The 16,763-nt window shown below is 34.5% G+C and overlaps 1 protein-coding gene across 50 annotated transcripts in view; it reads left to right on the forward strand.

Annotated features, from left to right (window-relative positions):
• Positions 1 to 16,763, forward strand: part of SOX6 (SRY-box transcription factor 6) — a 614,027-nt gene that overhangs the window by 473,033 nt on the left and 124,231 nt on the right. For 26 of the 50 annotated variants that reach the window (XM_021085349.2, XM_085011894.1, XM_085011903.1 and 23 more), the window contains one exon: positions 6,348 to 6,468. In XM_021085349.2, coding sequence (XP_020941008.1) covers positions 6,348 to 6,468 — 121 coding nt within the window. Of the gene's footprint in view, positions 1 to 6,344; positions 6,469 to 16,763 lie in introns of all 50 variants that reach the window. The other 24 variants (XM_021085331.2, XM_085011890.1, XM_085011902.1 and 21 more) reach the window with 1 other exon arrangement.

Raw genomic sequence — 16,763 nt, forward strand, 5'->3', positions numbered from 1 at the left:
TGCATATTAGCACGTAGCCAGGTCTCTGCCAAGTTGCTCTCTGACTGACTGCTGCAGATGCTCTTTCTCAAGTATTCTGAATCATATCTTTAGTGCAAGTCTTCAGGGACAAACAATAGCACCTGTTCCTCACAAGATATCAGGCCAGTTAGCCCATTCATGTATCTTTAATGAAGCTCTGGGGCAGATGGCAAAAAATGGCATCATCAACAACTTAGCACAGAGAAAACAAAGGGCATAAGTGTTGAAGCAACAATGCTGTTTACGAATAGAAAGAGACAGAACCTAAGTGTTTCACATGCATCTGCTGCTGTCTTGATTGTCTGAAAGATGTGAGGAACACGCTAGCAATTAAAATTTCTGGGCATATAGCCTATTTGATCAAGAATGTGTTCCCCACCCTCTACAAAAGGGAAATACTTTGGTCTGGGATTGTGGAAGCTTAGAATTAATGGACAGTTGTGCTTTGGGGGATACAGTTTGTTTCTTTCTTGATGCACTGACTAGGCTTCTCCTGTGAAGGAGATCCTGGTTTCCTGTTAGTCATTCAAGTTACATACCTAGCCAGTTAGTGCTGACTTCCAGAGCAGTAGAAATAAATGCAGTTTCATACTCAGAGATTGTTTTTTGACCACATTATTTTACTCTCTCTATTAACAAAATCAGTTTTACCTCTACCTATGGGATAATTAAAGTATCTCTGAATTTGTGCTAAGGGAAAACTACACTTTCAAGAAAAAAAAAAAGATGCTATTTGAAATTTTGATAACTTCTTGAGAAAGACATGTGGAGACTGGTCACTCTTTGATGGAGTGAAGGGAATTCTATTATTTCTTATTCTTTAGTAAAATATTTTTGGATGTTTGCCGTTTACAATGTAACTGCCTTTCCTGGCATGTCACCAAATGGGAAAATAGGATGATGGGAAGGAAGAGGATCGTCAGGCTTACATTCTTCAGAGCAGGGTGGGGCTCCTCTGTATCTTCAAAATTCTTTATCTGCCCTAAGCACTGACACACAGTACAGCAAACTAAATTCACAACTTCCATAGAAGGAAAATATTTTGGATGCTTATGTGATTCTTGTGTGGCCCCAAGCCCTCTTTTCTCATCATTCCCTACTACCTCGCCCTTACGTTCTATTTTTTTTGTTCCTCTTTCAACCAATAATGTTCTGGTAAGTTAAAAAAAAAAAAAAAAGAAAGATATGAAAGGGGAAATTGTTGCTTTAATTCATGACTTCTACTCACATTATTTGCATCGGGTCATACGGGTGAGCTCTGTGTGCAAGATGGTAATCGGGAGTCTTCATAGACCTTCTTTTCCCTTCCTAGTTTTTAAGACAGATAATTTCTTTAAAATGGTATCCCACTGTGAAATCTGAATAAGATTGCTGTATTGAATCAATGTCAGTGTTCTGTTGTGTCATTGTATTATAGTTTTTCAACATCTTACCACTGGGAGAAACTGAATAAAGGATCCATGAGATCTTTCTGTATTATTTATTATAACAGAATGTAAATTTACAATTATATTTATAAAACATTCAACAAATTGTTATCACAAAGAATTATATTCCTTACCTCATTTAGGTCTGTTTAACAAAAAAAAAGATGACTTTATGAGTAATATAATCTGGTACTTAAAAGTACAGACTTTGATCCTGACATACCTGGCCTTGAATCTTAGCTCCACCACTTTTTAATTAACCAAGATACCTAACCTCTCATGGTTTTGTTTTTATCATTGAATAAATGAGGATAATAACAGTAGGTATCTCATAAAGTTTTGAGGATTAAATGAGATAGAGCATGTAGGTCACCTTCCCAGTGCTCGAGTTACAGGGAGTACTGGAAAATACTAGCTGCTGTGATGATGACAATGATGATGACTTATATAACTAGAGCTAAAAGATGAGCTTTTCATCATCTCTCAGCCTGTATTCTTTCTAACTGGCTGCTAGATATTTCAACTTGTCTTTAATGAAGGGCGTTTTGAATTTTCACATCATTATTTCACTTCAAATAAGAGCAATTTTATCATTTGAAGCTAAATGATCATTGCTAATGAATTAATTGGAATTAGATTCGAGGGTACAATATTAGAGAGAAGGAAAAGACTAAAACTGAGCGGCATAATATCCATACTCCCAGTCACCTCCAGAGACACAACTGTGAAATATAAAAATATTTTCAGGGAGCTCCCATTGTGGCTCAGTGGTAATGAACCGGTCTAGTATCCATGAGGATGTTGGTTCGATTGCTGGCCTCGGGTTAAGTATCCGGCGTTGCCGTGAGCTGTAGTGTAGGTTAGATATCACATTGCTATGGCTGTGGTCGTCAGCTGCAGCTACGATTCCCCCCCTAACCTGGGAACTTCTATGTGCTGCCCCTGCGGCCCTGCATACACACACACACACACACACACACACACACACACACACTATACACACACACACACACACATATAATATATTTATTATATTATGTATATAATATATAAATTATTTATATTTATAGGTTTTTTTTTTCAGTTGTAGCCCTCCAGATTTTCTCTATCCAAAGGGTACACACACATGATTTTTCTCTTTTCTATCACTGATACCCATGTGACAGGATGATTAGCAGTTCTGTATTCTAAAGCTCTGACATAGGCAGTGTGACCTTAGGCATGTATCTTTCACCTTCTCTAGCTACCTGTTTTCCTAGGTATAAATTGTGAGGTTTGAATTGGATTAGTGATTCTCAAAGAATGGTCCCAGAGGTAACTAGCTTTTCCTGGGAACTCATTAAAAAAGTACACTCTCAGGTTTCCACCTCTGATCTACTGATTTGGAAACTCTGAGGGTAGAGTTAAGCAGTTTCTGTTTTCACCAAGCTCTTTGGTTGATTTGGAAGCCCACTACAGTTTGAGAATCACTGCTCTGGATTAACTTTTAGCCTAACTTTTGATGGACTCAGCCTTCAGAGTTTCTGATTCATAGGTCTTGGATAGAGTCTGATAATTTGCCTTTTGAAAGGTCTCAGGTCAGGTGCCACACTTAAAGAACTACTAGGTTAGATAAACTCCAAGCTCCATTTTGACTCTATGATTCGTCTTTATCGTTGCTTTCACAATGCCTTCTTCCCCCTCTTTATTTACTTTGTCCCCCAATCTATTGAAACTGCCTCTTAGCTATAGTTAGCATTGAAACATTCTAAAATTTCTTACCTTGAAGAGGATGATATACAGAAAGGAACTTGCCTAAATTCTTATAGTTTATGTTAATTTGAAACACCTACAGCCCTACAGCATTAAAAACGACCTTAGGTGGTTTACTTAGTTATCTCATATACATGGCTGGTTACAAAGGAAATATCCTCGGGTACCAAGATTCAGTAATTAAAGTCTGATACCTAATTTCCATTGATACCCTTATGTTGTGCCATGATCTGAAGAGCTTGGGCACCTATGTAAAAATAAAATTATGTTTCCATTTTAAAATTCTGTTTTGTGAATTTCAGTAAAGATCCCAAATTACATCTTCAAATGAGCCTTACAATCCCATCTTCTTTTTCTTGGTTTTCTAGATATTTGGGGTGGGATAGTGCTCTGTGAGGCATGATGTCTGCTAAGAACAAACAAGCCTCTGCCTGCAAAACTGAATAATTTAGTTGGCTCATGTTTTCTTTTTGAAGTAGAATGATAGGTTAAGATTCACTGTTTCTTGTTTTATCAGTAATTTGATAATTTTCTAGTACTGAATATGCAAACTATATAAGAAAAAAACAAGGATCTAACATTTACTGAGTGCCTATTATAGCCCAGTCATTGTGCCACAAGTGTTACTTTTCTTGTCTATTTAATCCTCACAACAACCATGTAGTGTCATTAGCTTTGGTTTTTACATGATGATATAGATTTGGAAAGGTTAAGTAACTGTTCAAGATGATACAGCCAAGGAAATGGCAGGATGTAGATTTAAGTTCGGATTCATTTGACAACAAAGCCTTTGCAGGCATAGTAAATTCTGAATAAATAAGTGTTGAATGCAAAGGAATGACTATATGACATTATCTTCCTAATGTTGACTTTTAAACGAACTTGGAGTTATAGTTGAAAAAGACTCTATAGGTCATTATCTAATCAGAGTTTTATGGTTATGCATATCCTTTCAAGTATCTCTAACGTATGAATATACAGTCTTTCCTTGGCCATCTCTATCTAGGGAAGTGGCACACACGATCTCTCTAATCACAGGGACTTTTGAATAACTCATTATTAGAAAAGTCTTCTTTGCATTCAGTTTCCCTAAAAATCTCTTTTTTGGGGGCCTAGTTCTGCCCTTTGTAACTGCTCAGGCTTAATCTGGTCCCTCTTCCATACATCATGCTTTCAAATGTTTGAGCATAGCCATATGTCTTCTCTTTCCCAAGTAAAATAGCCCCCATTTTTTCAGCTACTTCTCAAGATCCATAACACATATTAATAACAACTCAATAAATGGTTGTAAAATGAAAGAAGGAAAAAATAAAGTTGATACCTAGACTCCTTATTTTCTTGTTTCCTTTCTTTAGAATATGAAGCAACTGTGCTATGTTCTGGGTACATGCTAGGACTGTATTTCTAGAAATACTGAAGTGATTTCCTTTGGTATATTCTTGTGATGAACAATCATCACCTACAAAAAACTCTATGTTTTATTTTCTGTCATAGAACGGTGCCCTTATCTTTGACATCTCAGATTTGCATCAGGTCACAACAAGCTGGAGTTGAACAGCAAAGCTAGTGCTTTTTCGGGCTTAAAGGCAAGACCTGGGCACTAGGGGATCAGCTCCAATTTAAGCAGGCTAAGTTTGTACTCTAATGTTCAAAACTTGGGCTTACCTCAGCTAAAATGGAAGAAATAGTTGCCCAAAGCTAGTTTCTTTCACGCCCCACTGGCAAGGTAGTAATTGCACAAAGACCTTTTTATTATAAGTTGATTTTCCTGAGAAATGAATTCAGAAAAATACTGTAAAGTGTTTATTTTTTGCTTGCCCTTTATTAACCCACATCTTAGGGCTTTCCCTAGAGAGAAACTGTTGGTAAATGAAACCACCTAGACCTACACAGGAGCGTTTTTGCGCTGTGTCCCTGGCTGTGGAAGGAACAGGGACAGGACAAGGCAAGTTGGTGCTATTTAAACAGGGTCATCAGCCAGTATACGGAATTTTGCCTAAAGAGAAGATTTAGAAATTTAAACAGGGGAAGGGTTTGGGGTTGGAAGAATGACTGGTAAAGGTTTGTATCTTAAACAGGATATAATGCAGCTCTTTTATACTAGTAAGGAGGCCAGAGACCCAATTTGAACTTAAAGATCATTTCTGTTAGTACACCCTAGTTTTGATATTTAAGTAACAAAAGTCCCAAAGTTTAATTGATAAAAGCATGCCTCAGAAGCCAGTACAAAACTGTCCTATGATGCTTTTCTGGAATCAGGGCAGCACACATAGAATAAAGGAGGGAGCTAGGAAATTAAAATGTGATTTTCACAGGCATGATTCTGTCATAGTTCTTATTTTCTTTTATGTGGAATACAAATGCTGATATAGAGTGAACATTTTCTATTTTGCATTTTTGTGCTCTTTGATACATTTATTGAGGTCAAATGAAATTTGATATAGTAGAATTTATTATGAAATGTTCTCTGAATACAACTCCATAATTACTGAGTTACATGGTAGTGCATAAAGCTGTAAAACTGCTTAGCCAGACAAGCAATTTATATGTTACATCGAGGTGTGTACGGCAAAGAATATTAGTTTAATTGGGAGCCAAGATGTAGTAGCCTTAAATCTGAAGAGCTATATGTTTAACATAATGTAGCAAGGCTTTGAAATAAGATACCTAAACTGGGGAGCTACAGCTTTTGGAATATATAACAATTAGACATTACTTTCTGACCAAAGATACTAAATACGCTTTTCAAAATAAAGCACAGAATGCAAAGCAGGTGAAAGGGCAAAACCTTTCAACACTGCACAGTGACAGAAGCAAACTTATTTCTTCTAGTTCTTTGTTACAGAAAAAAGAAAGAAAGAAAAAGAAAGAGGGAAAAAAAAAGTCAAGATACAAGTAAACCATTAACTATAATTCAGTGGAAACAGGGGTGAGGCAAATTCATCATGAGGTTATGTCCTTGGTTTACTAATAGAATCTGAAAGGGATTTGGTGAATTTTGCCTGAATTTTCTCAGGAAGCAGATTTGGAGTGAGGTTAGAAGTGGGTGGCTGTTTGGGTACTAGCACACCCACCAGGAGTGAAAAAACAAATACTTCTTGGCATACATTTGCTCTGTCTGATCATAGGCTCTCTTCTGTTTAGCAGGTTCAGGGTCACATGCCTCCGCTCATGATCCCAATTTTTCCACATGACCAGCGGACCCTGGCAGCAGCTGCTGCTGCCCAACAGGGATTCCTCTTCCCCCCTGGAATAACATACAAACCAGGTAAGTAGAAAGGGATTTAACATTCTTTTGGGAAGGCTCAGACCCACATGTTATGCTCAGTAGTCACAACAAACATAGACGCATGTGAAGGAACTATGAATAAAAAGATCATAAAAACTTATTTTAAGGTAAAATTAGAATAGTGAAGGGGGCATGTTAATAAACTAATTGATTCCTAGAAACTTTTACTTTCACTTCTTCCACTAGAGTTTGTTCTGAATTCACAGATGAAATGCTCCTTTCCCTCGGGACTACAGATTTTTGTCAGCTCTCTCTCATATCTTTGCTGTGAATAATTGTCTTTGGTTAAAAATACTCTTCTCCGCCTGAGCACTTTTATACTCTAGGAGAGTGGTCACATACAGTAGAAAATGCTGTTATTGTTTGTTGTCTTATTTCTCTTGAAAGGAAAGTTAAAACTGTACTGATTTAATTAGCTTATTAATAGGTAAAGTTCTTTTTGATTTTAGTTTAAATAATGAAGCATTTAGTTGTCTTTTCTTATTCATCTTTGAACCTCAAAATACAAGTCACATAACCTTGCAGTGAAATATGTTTTGAGATGACTGAGCAAGTGTTATGATTTTTCTTTATTCCTCTGAGTTTACTGGACTCCTGGGGAATTCAATTAGGGGCATAATGGTTTGAAGCTTCTTTCAGAGCATCCTTGTAAACAGGGTTTTAAATGTTTAAAGATATGTTGCCAAAGGAATCCAGTGTAAGAAGATAGTCAAGTAAATAAAAGTCAACCTTAATTTCATTTGTGCATTCTTTGTAAGTGACCTCAGCTCAGAAGTAGTGACCTTGTTCTACTCATTAATAATTTCTGTGTCAAGTTCTTTTTTAACATATTAACCTGATTATATTAACCACACAATCTGAGTGCAACAAATCTGCATGCAGCAGTTTCTTTGCGTATGGGTTTAGAAAGTGAATAAAGGTATTTTAATATGTTTAAGCAATAATGAAGTATAAGTCACTTTACTAAAATTCTCTGTAAGGAAACTTACTAAATAGCATAAAAACAAACCTCGTGGGTTTTAACATCTATTTTAATTGCTTTTAGCCATCAATTGATCTTACGCATTTGGTAGAGAACTCCCTTTTTTTTGGTGAGGAAAGGTAAGATGGCTGTGTCAAAGCTCAAATGATTCAAGGAATAGAGATATTAAAGGATTGGTTAATTTAAGGATTGACTTTAAAAATTCCTTAGATATAACTCAGTCAAACCTATTATTACTAAGGGTTTTTGGATACCTGAGTGAAAGAAAATTGTGTTATTCAAATTGTTAAAAATTTATTTTTCTAGAGCAGAATTTTTAGAGAAATTATATTCTGTAAAATTAGTATCCATATCAAGGACATAATTATATTTCATCAGAGAATATCTTTCTGTCATTGCAGTGATCTCTGTCACTATAAGTTGTGATCTCTATAAGTAGTTTTGAACTTTCTTTATCTTGACTTCCTTTGGGATGTTTGCATAAATTATGCTTCCTGGTTCATCCTCAATCTGAGTTGTCATCCCTATACTGTCTTGGAAACCTTTTAAATGAACTATATGTGGAAATTTTCTATTTTATTTCCATGTTTTTAAATGTAAAATTGTCCATACTTCAGATTAGGTTATGGGCTTCATGTTCTACTAGACATAGACATCAACATAGTTGACATGTTATTTAAATTTTTTTAAGATAATAAAACTGTTTTTCATGGGGGAAGATAGTGCTATACAGTCAATGAATTTGGACCATTTTATGAAAATTCTTCTCACGCAGTATCAATGAGATTGCAGCATGTAACTAAGAAGAATCTAGAGATGGGGCAAGAGTGTGCAGAGTAGTGAGCTACCTCCACTGAACACCATCTGTGCAGCATAGTGTCCTGGGGTAGCAGTTATACTTGATTATATTGGCTAAAACCTGTTGGATAGGGAAGGACAATGGATATGGACATGTAGGAAAATTTTTAATCACAAGCAAGACTAGTGACCCCTAAATTATGTCAGAGAATTTAATTAACCAGAACTCTAAATTGTAAAACACTTTGGCTATTGCAAGTTTTATTGTAATAAAAAATTACACTTAAAAGGGATTAAGAAGTTCCCGTCATGGCTCAGTGGTTAACGGATCTGGCTAGTATCCATGAGGGTGCAGGTTGGATCCCTGGCCTCACTCAGTGGGTTAAGGATCCAGCATTGCCGTGAGTCGTGGTGTAGGTTGAAGACGTGGCTCGGATCAGTCATTGCTGTGGCTGTGGTGTAGGCCAGTGGCTACAGCTCCAATTCAACCCCCTAGCCTGGGAACCTCCATATGCCATAGGTGCAGCCCTAAAAACACAAAAAAAGGTGGGGGGGATTAAAATCATATGTATCTGTGCAGTGTTCTTGTCATTAACATGAGTTGGGGGAGGAGAATACTGGTTAAACTGGAATCTGGACAAGGAAAATTGAGCTATGATCATTTCACTTGAAATACATGTGAAACCGTGACTAAATTTTTAGAAAAGTAACTTTGTCACCTATAAAAGCCTTGAAATAGTGGCATAACTTTATAATAATAAGAAGAGCAAGTGCTGCTTTGTTCTTATAAATTACAAATAAATGCCTCTTTTTTGCTCTTTTTTTCACCTTTCCATAACCTGAAACAATTCCATAGTGTTTATGCCTCCAGGTGATTGAATAATTGTCCTGATTTCCAGAAAGTAAGGACCACCTTGGGGTGATATTCACTGTTAAAGTTGACTGAGGCTCCAAAAACTGAGCCTTTAAAATCTGAAATATATTGCCTCTTTGCCTGATGATGAAAATCAATTTTACAAGTGTATCTAATGCCTCTTTAAGAAAATAGATTGTGGTAAAATGTACATAATGTAATATTTATTATTTTAACCATTTGTCAATGTACAACTCAGTGGTATTAATATATTTGCAATTTTGTGTAAAAGTCTATACCCCAGACTTTTAACCATCTCCAACAAAAATTCTGTGGCCATTAAGCAATAATAGCTCTCCTTATCCTCCAACCCTTAACCCCTAGTAACCTCTATTGTACTATCTTTCTCTATAAATTTGCCTATTCTAGGTACTTCACATAAATGGAATCATACAGCATTTTTCCTTCTATGTCTGGCTTATTTCACTAAGCATAATATTTCCAAGGTCCATCCATATCACAGCGCATATCAAAAGTCTGTTCTTTTTTATGGCTGAATAATATCCCATTGAATAATAATATTCAGTTCATTCTTTTTTATGGCTGAATAATATCTGTGTCTATGTATTTGTTTGTTTATCCACTTATCTGTTGATGGTCACTTGGGATGTTTTCCCCTTTTGGCTATTGTGAATAATGCTGCTGTCAACATGGATGTACAATATTTGTTTGTGCCCCTGCTTTCAGTTCTTTTACACATATATGTAGGAGTGGAATTATGGAGTCATATGGTAGTTCTATGTTTAAACTTTTGAGAAGCCACAAACTTTTCCACAGGGGCTACAGCTTTTGCATTCCAACCAGAAATGCAAGAGTGTTCCAGTTTCTTTACATCCTCACCAATACTTATTCTTTTACAATTTATAAAAAAAGAATTATAGCCATCCTAGTAGATGTGAAGTGATATCGCATTGTGGTTTTGGTTCTCATTTCCCTAATGATTAATGATTTTGAGTATATTTTCATGTGTTTCTTAGAAATTTGTGTATCTTCCTTTGAAATATGTCTATTTAAAATACTTTGCCTTTTTTGAGTTGGGTTGTTTGTTTTATCTTTATTGAGTTTCAGGAGTTTTTACATATTCTAAATATTAGTCCTTTATTAGATTTACAAGTTACAAATGTTTTCATTCATTTTATAGATTGTCTTTTCACTTACTTGATAGTATCTTTTGATGCACAAAAGCTTTTAATTTTAACAAAGGCTGATTTATCTATTTTTTCTTTTGTTGCCTGTACTTTTACTGTTTTTTAACTCAATGAATTTTATTATATTTATAGTTGTAGGATGATCATCACAACCCAGTTTTACAGCATTTCCATCCCAAACCCCCAGCCTATCCCTCCCCCTGCTCCCCAACCTGTCTTCTTTGGTAATCATAAGTTTTTCAATGTCTGTGAGTCAGTATCTGTTCTGTAAAGAAGTTCATTGTATTCTTTTTTTAGATTCCACATATAAGTGATAGCATATGATGTGTGTTTCTCACTGTCTAACTTCGCTTAGCATGATAATTTCTAGGTCCATCCATGTTGCTGCAAATGCTATTATTTCATTCTTTTTATGGCTGAGTAGTATTCCATTGTGTATATGTACAGCATCTTCTTTATCCACTTCTCTGTCAATGGACATTTAGGTTACTTCCATGTCTTGGCTATTGTGTATAGTGCTGCAGTGAACACTGGAGTACATGTGTCTTTTTGAGTCATGGTTTTCTCTGGATAGATGCCCAGGAATGGGATTGCTGGGTCAAATGGTAATTCTATTTTTAGTTTTCCGAGTAATTTCCATGCTGTTTTCCATGGTGGTTGTACCAACTTACATTCCCACCAACAGTGTAAGAGAGTTCCCTTTTCTCCACACCCTCTCCAACACTTATTGTTTGTAGACTTTTGGATAATGGCCATTCTGACTGGTGTAAGGTGGTACCTCATAGTGGTTTTGATTTGCATTTCTCTGATAATTAGTGATGCTGAACATCCTTTCATGTGTTTTTTGGCCATATATATGTCTTCTTTGGAGAATTGTCTGCTTAGGTCTTCTGCCCATTTTTTTGATGGGGTTGTTTGTTTGTTTGTTTATTTGGTATTGAGCTGCAGGAGGTGTTTATATATTTTGGAGATTAATCCCTGTCAGTTGCTTCATTTGCAGATATTTTCACCCATTCTGTGGGTTGTTTAGGCTTTCCTTTGGTGTGCAGAAACTTTCAAGTTTAATTAGATTCCATTTGTTTATGTGTGTTTTTATTGTCATTACTCTTGGAGGTGGATCTGAGAAGATATTGCTGTGGCTTATGTCAGACAGTGTTTGGCCTATGTATTCCTCTAAGAGTTTTATAGTATCTGGGCTAATATTTATGTCTTTAAGCCATTTTGAGTTTAGTTTTATATATGGTGTTAGGCAGTGTTCTAATTTCATTCTTTTACATGTAGCTCTCCAGTTTTCCCAGAACCACTTATTGAAGGGACTGTCTTTTTTCCATTGTATATTCTTGCCTCCTTTGTCAAAGGTTGGTTGACCATAGGTGCATGGGTTGAATTCTGGGCTTTCTATTCTGTTCCACTGATCTATATTTCTATCTTTATGCTAGTTCCATATGGTTTTGATGACTGTAGCTTTGTAGTGTAGTCTTAAGTCAGGGAGCCTGATTCTTCCAGCTTCATTTTTCTTTCTCAGCATGTCTTTGGCTATTCTGGGTCTTTTGTGCTTCCAAATAAAGTTTAAAATATTTTGTTCTGGTTCTTTGAAAAATGTCATTGGTAATTTGATAGGGATTGCATTGAATCTGAGATTGCCTTGGGTAGTATCATCATTTTGACAATATTGATTCTTTCAATCCAAGAGTGTGATATATCTTTCCATCTGTTTGTGTCATCTTTGATTTCTTTCATCAGTCTTATAGTTTTCAGAGTACAGGTCTTTTGTCTCTTTGGATAGGTTTATTCCTAGGGTTTTGTTTTGTTTTTTATTTTTTATTTTTTGATGTGATGATAAATGGGATTGTTTCCCTAATTTCTCTTTCTGATCTTTCATTGTTATTATATAGAAATGCAGTTGATTTCTTTGTATTAATTTTGTATCTTGCAACTTTACCAAATTCATTGATGAGCTCTAACAGTTTTCTTGTCTTTAGGATTTTCTAGGTATAGTATAATGTCATCTGCAAACAGTGATAGTTTTACTTGTCCCTCTCCAATTTGGATTCCTTTTATTTCTTTTTCTTCTCTAAATGCCATGGCTAGGACTTTCAAAACTATGTTGAATAGTAGTGGCAAGGGTGGACATCCTTGTCTTGATCCTAATCTTAGTGGGATTTTTTTCAGCTTTTCACCATTGAGAATTGCTTTTACCATTATATCCATGAAATCATTGCCAAATCTGTAGATTTACTCCTATGTTTTCTTCTAAGAGTTTTTAGTTTTGGTACTTAAGTTTGGATCTTTGATACATTCCAGTCAATTTTTACATATTGTGTAAAGTAAGGGTGCAACCTCATTCTTTTGCATGTGGATATCCATTTTTTTTCAGCACTATTTGATGTCTTTTCCACATTGAATGGTCTTGGTTCCTTTATCAAAAAACAATTAACTATACTCATAAGGGTTTATTTATGGGTTCTCTCTATTCTGTTTCACTAGTCTACATATCTGTTCTTATCCCTGGATCATACTGTTTTAATTACTCTAGCTTTGTAGCAAATTTTAAAGTCAGGAAGTATGAGTCTTCCAACTTTATTTTTTTTTTCAAAATTGTTTTGTCTATCAGGCCTTCATGAAATTCCATATATATTTGAAGGTTGACTTCCATTTTTGTAAAAAAGATTGTTAGAATTTTGTTAGAGATTTCACTGAATCTGTAGATTGCTTTGTTGATCTTAACAGGGTTAAGTCCATGAACATGGATGCCTTTCTATTTATTTATATCTTTAAAAATTTCTTTCAGAAATGTTTTATAGTTTTCAGTGTAATAGTCTTTTGCCTCTTTAAGTTTATTCCTAACTTTTCATTCTTTCAAATGCTATCATAAATAGAATTGCTTTCTTAATCTCCTTTTAGATTGTTCATTGCTGGTATATAAAAACACTATTGATTTTTAGGTGTTAATTTTATACCTTGAAACTTTGCTGAATGTTTAAATTAAGTCTAGTAGTATTCTTATGGATTATTTAGGATTTTCTATACATAGGATCACTTCATATGCCAATAGACATAGTTTTACCTATTTTTACTAATTTGGATGACTTTTATTCATTTGTTTATTTTTTTAAAAAAATTATTGGAATATAGTTGACTTACAATGTTGTGTTACTTTCAGGTGTACAGAAAAATGAATCAGTTAAACATAAACATATACCCATTCATTTTCAGATTATTTTCCCATATAGGTCACTATAGGGTATTGAGTACATTTCCCTGTGCTATACAGTAGGTCCTTGTTACTCATTCATTCTATATATAGCAGTGTGTATATGTCAATCCCAGGCTCCCGTTTTGTCCCTCCCCCCCAGTGTTTCCCCTTTAGTAAACATAAGTTTGGTTTTTGAAATCTTTGAGTTTGTTTCTGTTTTGTGAATAAGTTCTTTCGTATCATTTTTATTAGATTGCACATATTAGTTATCTCATGTATTTGTCTTTGTCTGACTTACTTCACTTAGTATGATAATCTCTAGGTCCATCCAGTTGTTGCAAATGACATTATTTCATTCTCTTTATGGCTGAGTAATATTCCATTGTGTGTATGTGTGTGTGTGTGTGTGTATGTGTGTGTGTGTGTGTGTGTGTGTGTATAAAACATCTTTTTATATCCATTAAAGAAGATATATATTTAGGTTGTTTTCATGTCTTGGCTATTGTAGATAGTGCTACAATGACAGTGGGGTGCATCTATCTTTTCAAATTGTGGTTTTCTCCAGATGTATTCCCAGGAGTGGGACTGATGGATCGTATAATAGTTATATATTTAGTTTTTTAAGGAATCTCCATACCTCCATAGTGGCTGCACCAAGAGTGTAGGAGGGTCCCTTTTCTCCATACCCTTTCCAGTACTTATTGTTTGTAGACTGTTTGATGATGTCTCTTGTGATTGGTGTGAGGTTATCCCTCATTTGTTTGTTTGTTTGTTCTGTCTGAAAGTGCTATCTAGAACTTCCAGTGCAATGCTGTATAAGCAGTGAAAGTGGTCATAATTATCCCTGATCTTAGGGGAAAAGTGTCCAGTCTTTTACCACTGAGTGTGATGTTAACTGGATTTTTCATAAATGCTCTTTATTATGTTGATGAACCCTCCCTCTATTCCTAGTTTTCTGAGAATTTTTATCATGAAAAGATGTTGTATTTTGTCAAATGTTTTTATCTGTATAGTTGAGATGATTATGTGGGTTTTTTCTCCATTGTTCTATTAATGTTATGTATTACATTGATTTTTTAATGTTGAACCACTCTTGCAATACTGGGATAAATCCTACTTTGTCAATAATCCTTTTGGTATGCTTTTGGCTTCAATATGCTAATATTTTGTTGAGGATTTTAATATTCATAAAGGATATTGGTCTATAATATTCTTTTCCTGTGATGTCTTTATCTGGCTTCAGTATCAAGGTAATGTTGGCCTCATTACCTCATAGTTTGGAAGTGTTTCCTTTTGTTCAGTTTGTTGAAGATTTTGGAAGTATTAGTGTTACTTTTGCTTAAATACTCAGTAGAATTTACTGCTGAAGCCATCTGGTTGAGGCCTTTTCTTTATTAGGAGGTGTTTGATTACTGATTTAGTCTCTTTCCTTATTATTATTTTGTTTGTATTATTTATTTCTCCTAGAGTCAGTTTAGGTGATTTGTGTGTTTTAAGGAATTTGTTCATTTCTTCTAGATTGCCTAATTTGCTGGTGTACAATTGCTACCTAAGTTCTTTATAATTCTTTTGTTTCAGTTAGCTTTTATTGAGCACCATATATTTGCTGATATCTATATTTACATATAAATATATGTATATGTATATATGAATATACATATATTTTCATAACAGCTCTAAGATATATAGATATCTATATTTTATTAATAGAAAAATATGTATTTTCATAACAGCTCTGATACATATTACTATATATTATATATTAAGATATATTAATAATAACAGCTCTAAGATATATATTAATATATAACAGCTCTAAGTTATATATTAATTATATATTATATATTAATTTCATAACAGATCTAGATATGTAAATATATATTATATATTAATAATAATATATATTACATATTACTTTTCATAACAGCTCTAAGATATGTAGATATCTATATTTTGTTCAAAGAAAAAACAAAACTAGAAATTAAAAAAGTTAATTAACTTTCCAAGCTTTCCCACCTAGAAATTAGTGGAGATGAATTCAGAATAAAATTTGGATATTTGATATTTTATACTCTTGTCAGCATGATCTAAGTGTTTGGGACATGAAGTCTAGCTTTGTGTGTATAAAATCTGATTTTTATGTATGGGTTATTAACATCTCGTGAAGCTAGCCATTTTCGGCTCTTCTCAAATATTTAAAGCAGAGTCATGTAACCATGATTACTGGAATATTTGATTAAGTAAATCTATCTACTTGAAATCAAAGGATTTCTGAGGTTCTTCAGATTAGTATTCTCATTTTTAAATAAGAGTATTGAGTTCCAAGAAGAAAATATATATGTTCACCTATATAAACAAACCTATTTTTAAGGAGATTGAGATTTTTTTTTTTTTTTTTTTTTTTTTTTTTTTTTTTTTTTTTTTTTTTTTTTTTTTTTTTTTTTTTTTTTTTTATTTTTATTAAATTTTATTTTCCCACTGTACAGCAAGGGGGTCTGGTTATCCTTACATGTATACATTACAATTACAGTTTTTCCCCCACCATTTCTTCTGTTGCAACATGAGTATCTAGACATAGTTCTCAATGCTATTCAGCGGGATCTCCTTGTAAATCTATTCTACGTTGTGACTGATAAGCCCAAGCTCCCGATCCCTCCCACTCCCTCCCCCTCCCATCAGGCAACCACAAGTCTCTTCTCCAAGTCCATGATTAATTTTCTTTTCTGAGGAGATGTTCATTTGTGCTGGATATTAGATTCCAGTTATAAGTGATGTCATATGGTATTTGTCTTTGTCTTTCTGGCTCATTTCACTCAGGATGAGATTCTCTAGTTCCATCCATGTTGCTGCAAATGGCATGATGTCATCCTTTTTTATGGCTGAGTAGTATTCCATCGTGTATATATACCACATCTTCCGAATCCAATCCTCTGTCGATGGACATTTGGATTGTTTCCATGTCCTGGCTATTGTGAATAGTGCTGCAATGAACATGCGGGTGCATGTGTCTCTTTTAAGTAGAGCTTTGTCCGGATAGATGCCCAAGAGTGGGATTGCAGGGTCATATGGAAGTTCTATGTATAGATTTCTAAGGTAGGAGATTGAGATTTTTTTAACGTGTTCTTCTTCATATAGGGAAGCTATGTTATCGGTGAACTATCATTAAGTTGTAAACTTTGATATTTGTTATTTTTAAGTTAATTTCTTGTAATGGGCATGGATTTATATCATTTCATC

This window comes from Sus scrofa, chromosome 2, assembly GCF_054392235.1.
Source record: "Sus scrofa isolate SSC_HxYL_T2T_F1_AM1 chromosome 2, Sscrofa_HxYL_maternal_Yorkshire_Landrace_v2.0, whole genome shotgun sequence".
In the NCBI taxonomy this organism is placed as follows: domain Eukaryota; kingdom Metazoa; phylum Chordata; class Mammalia; order Artiodactyla; family Suidae; genus Sus; species Sus scrofa.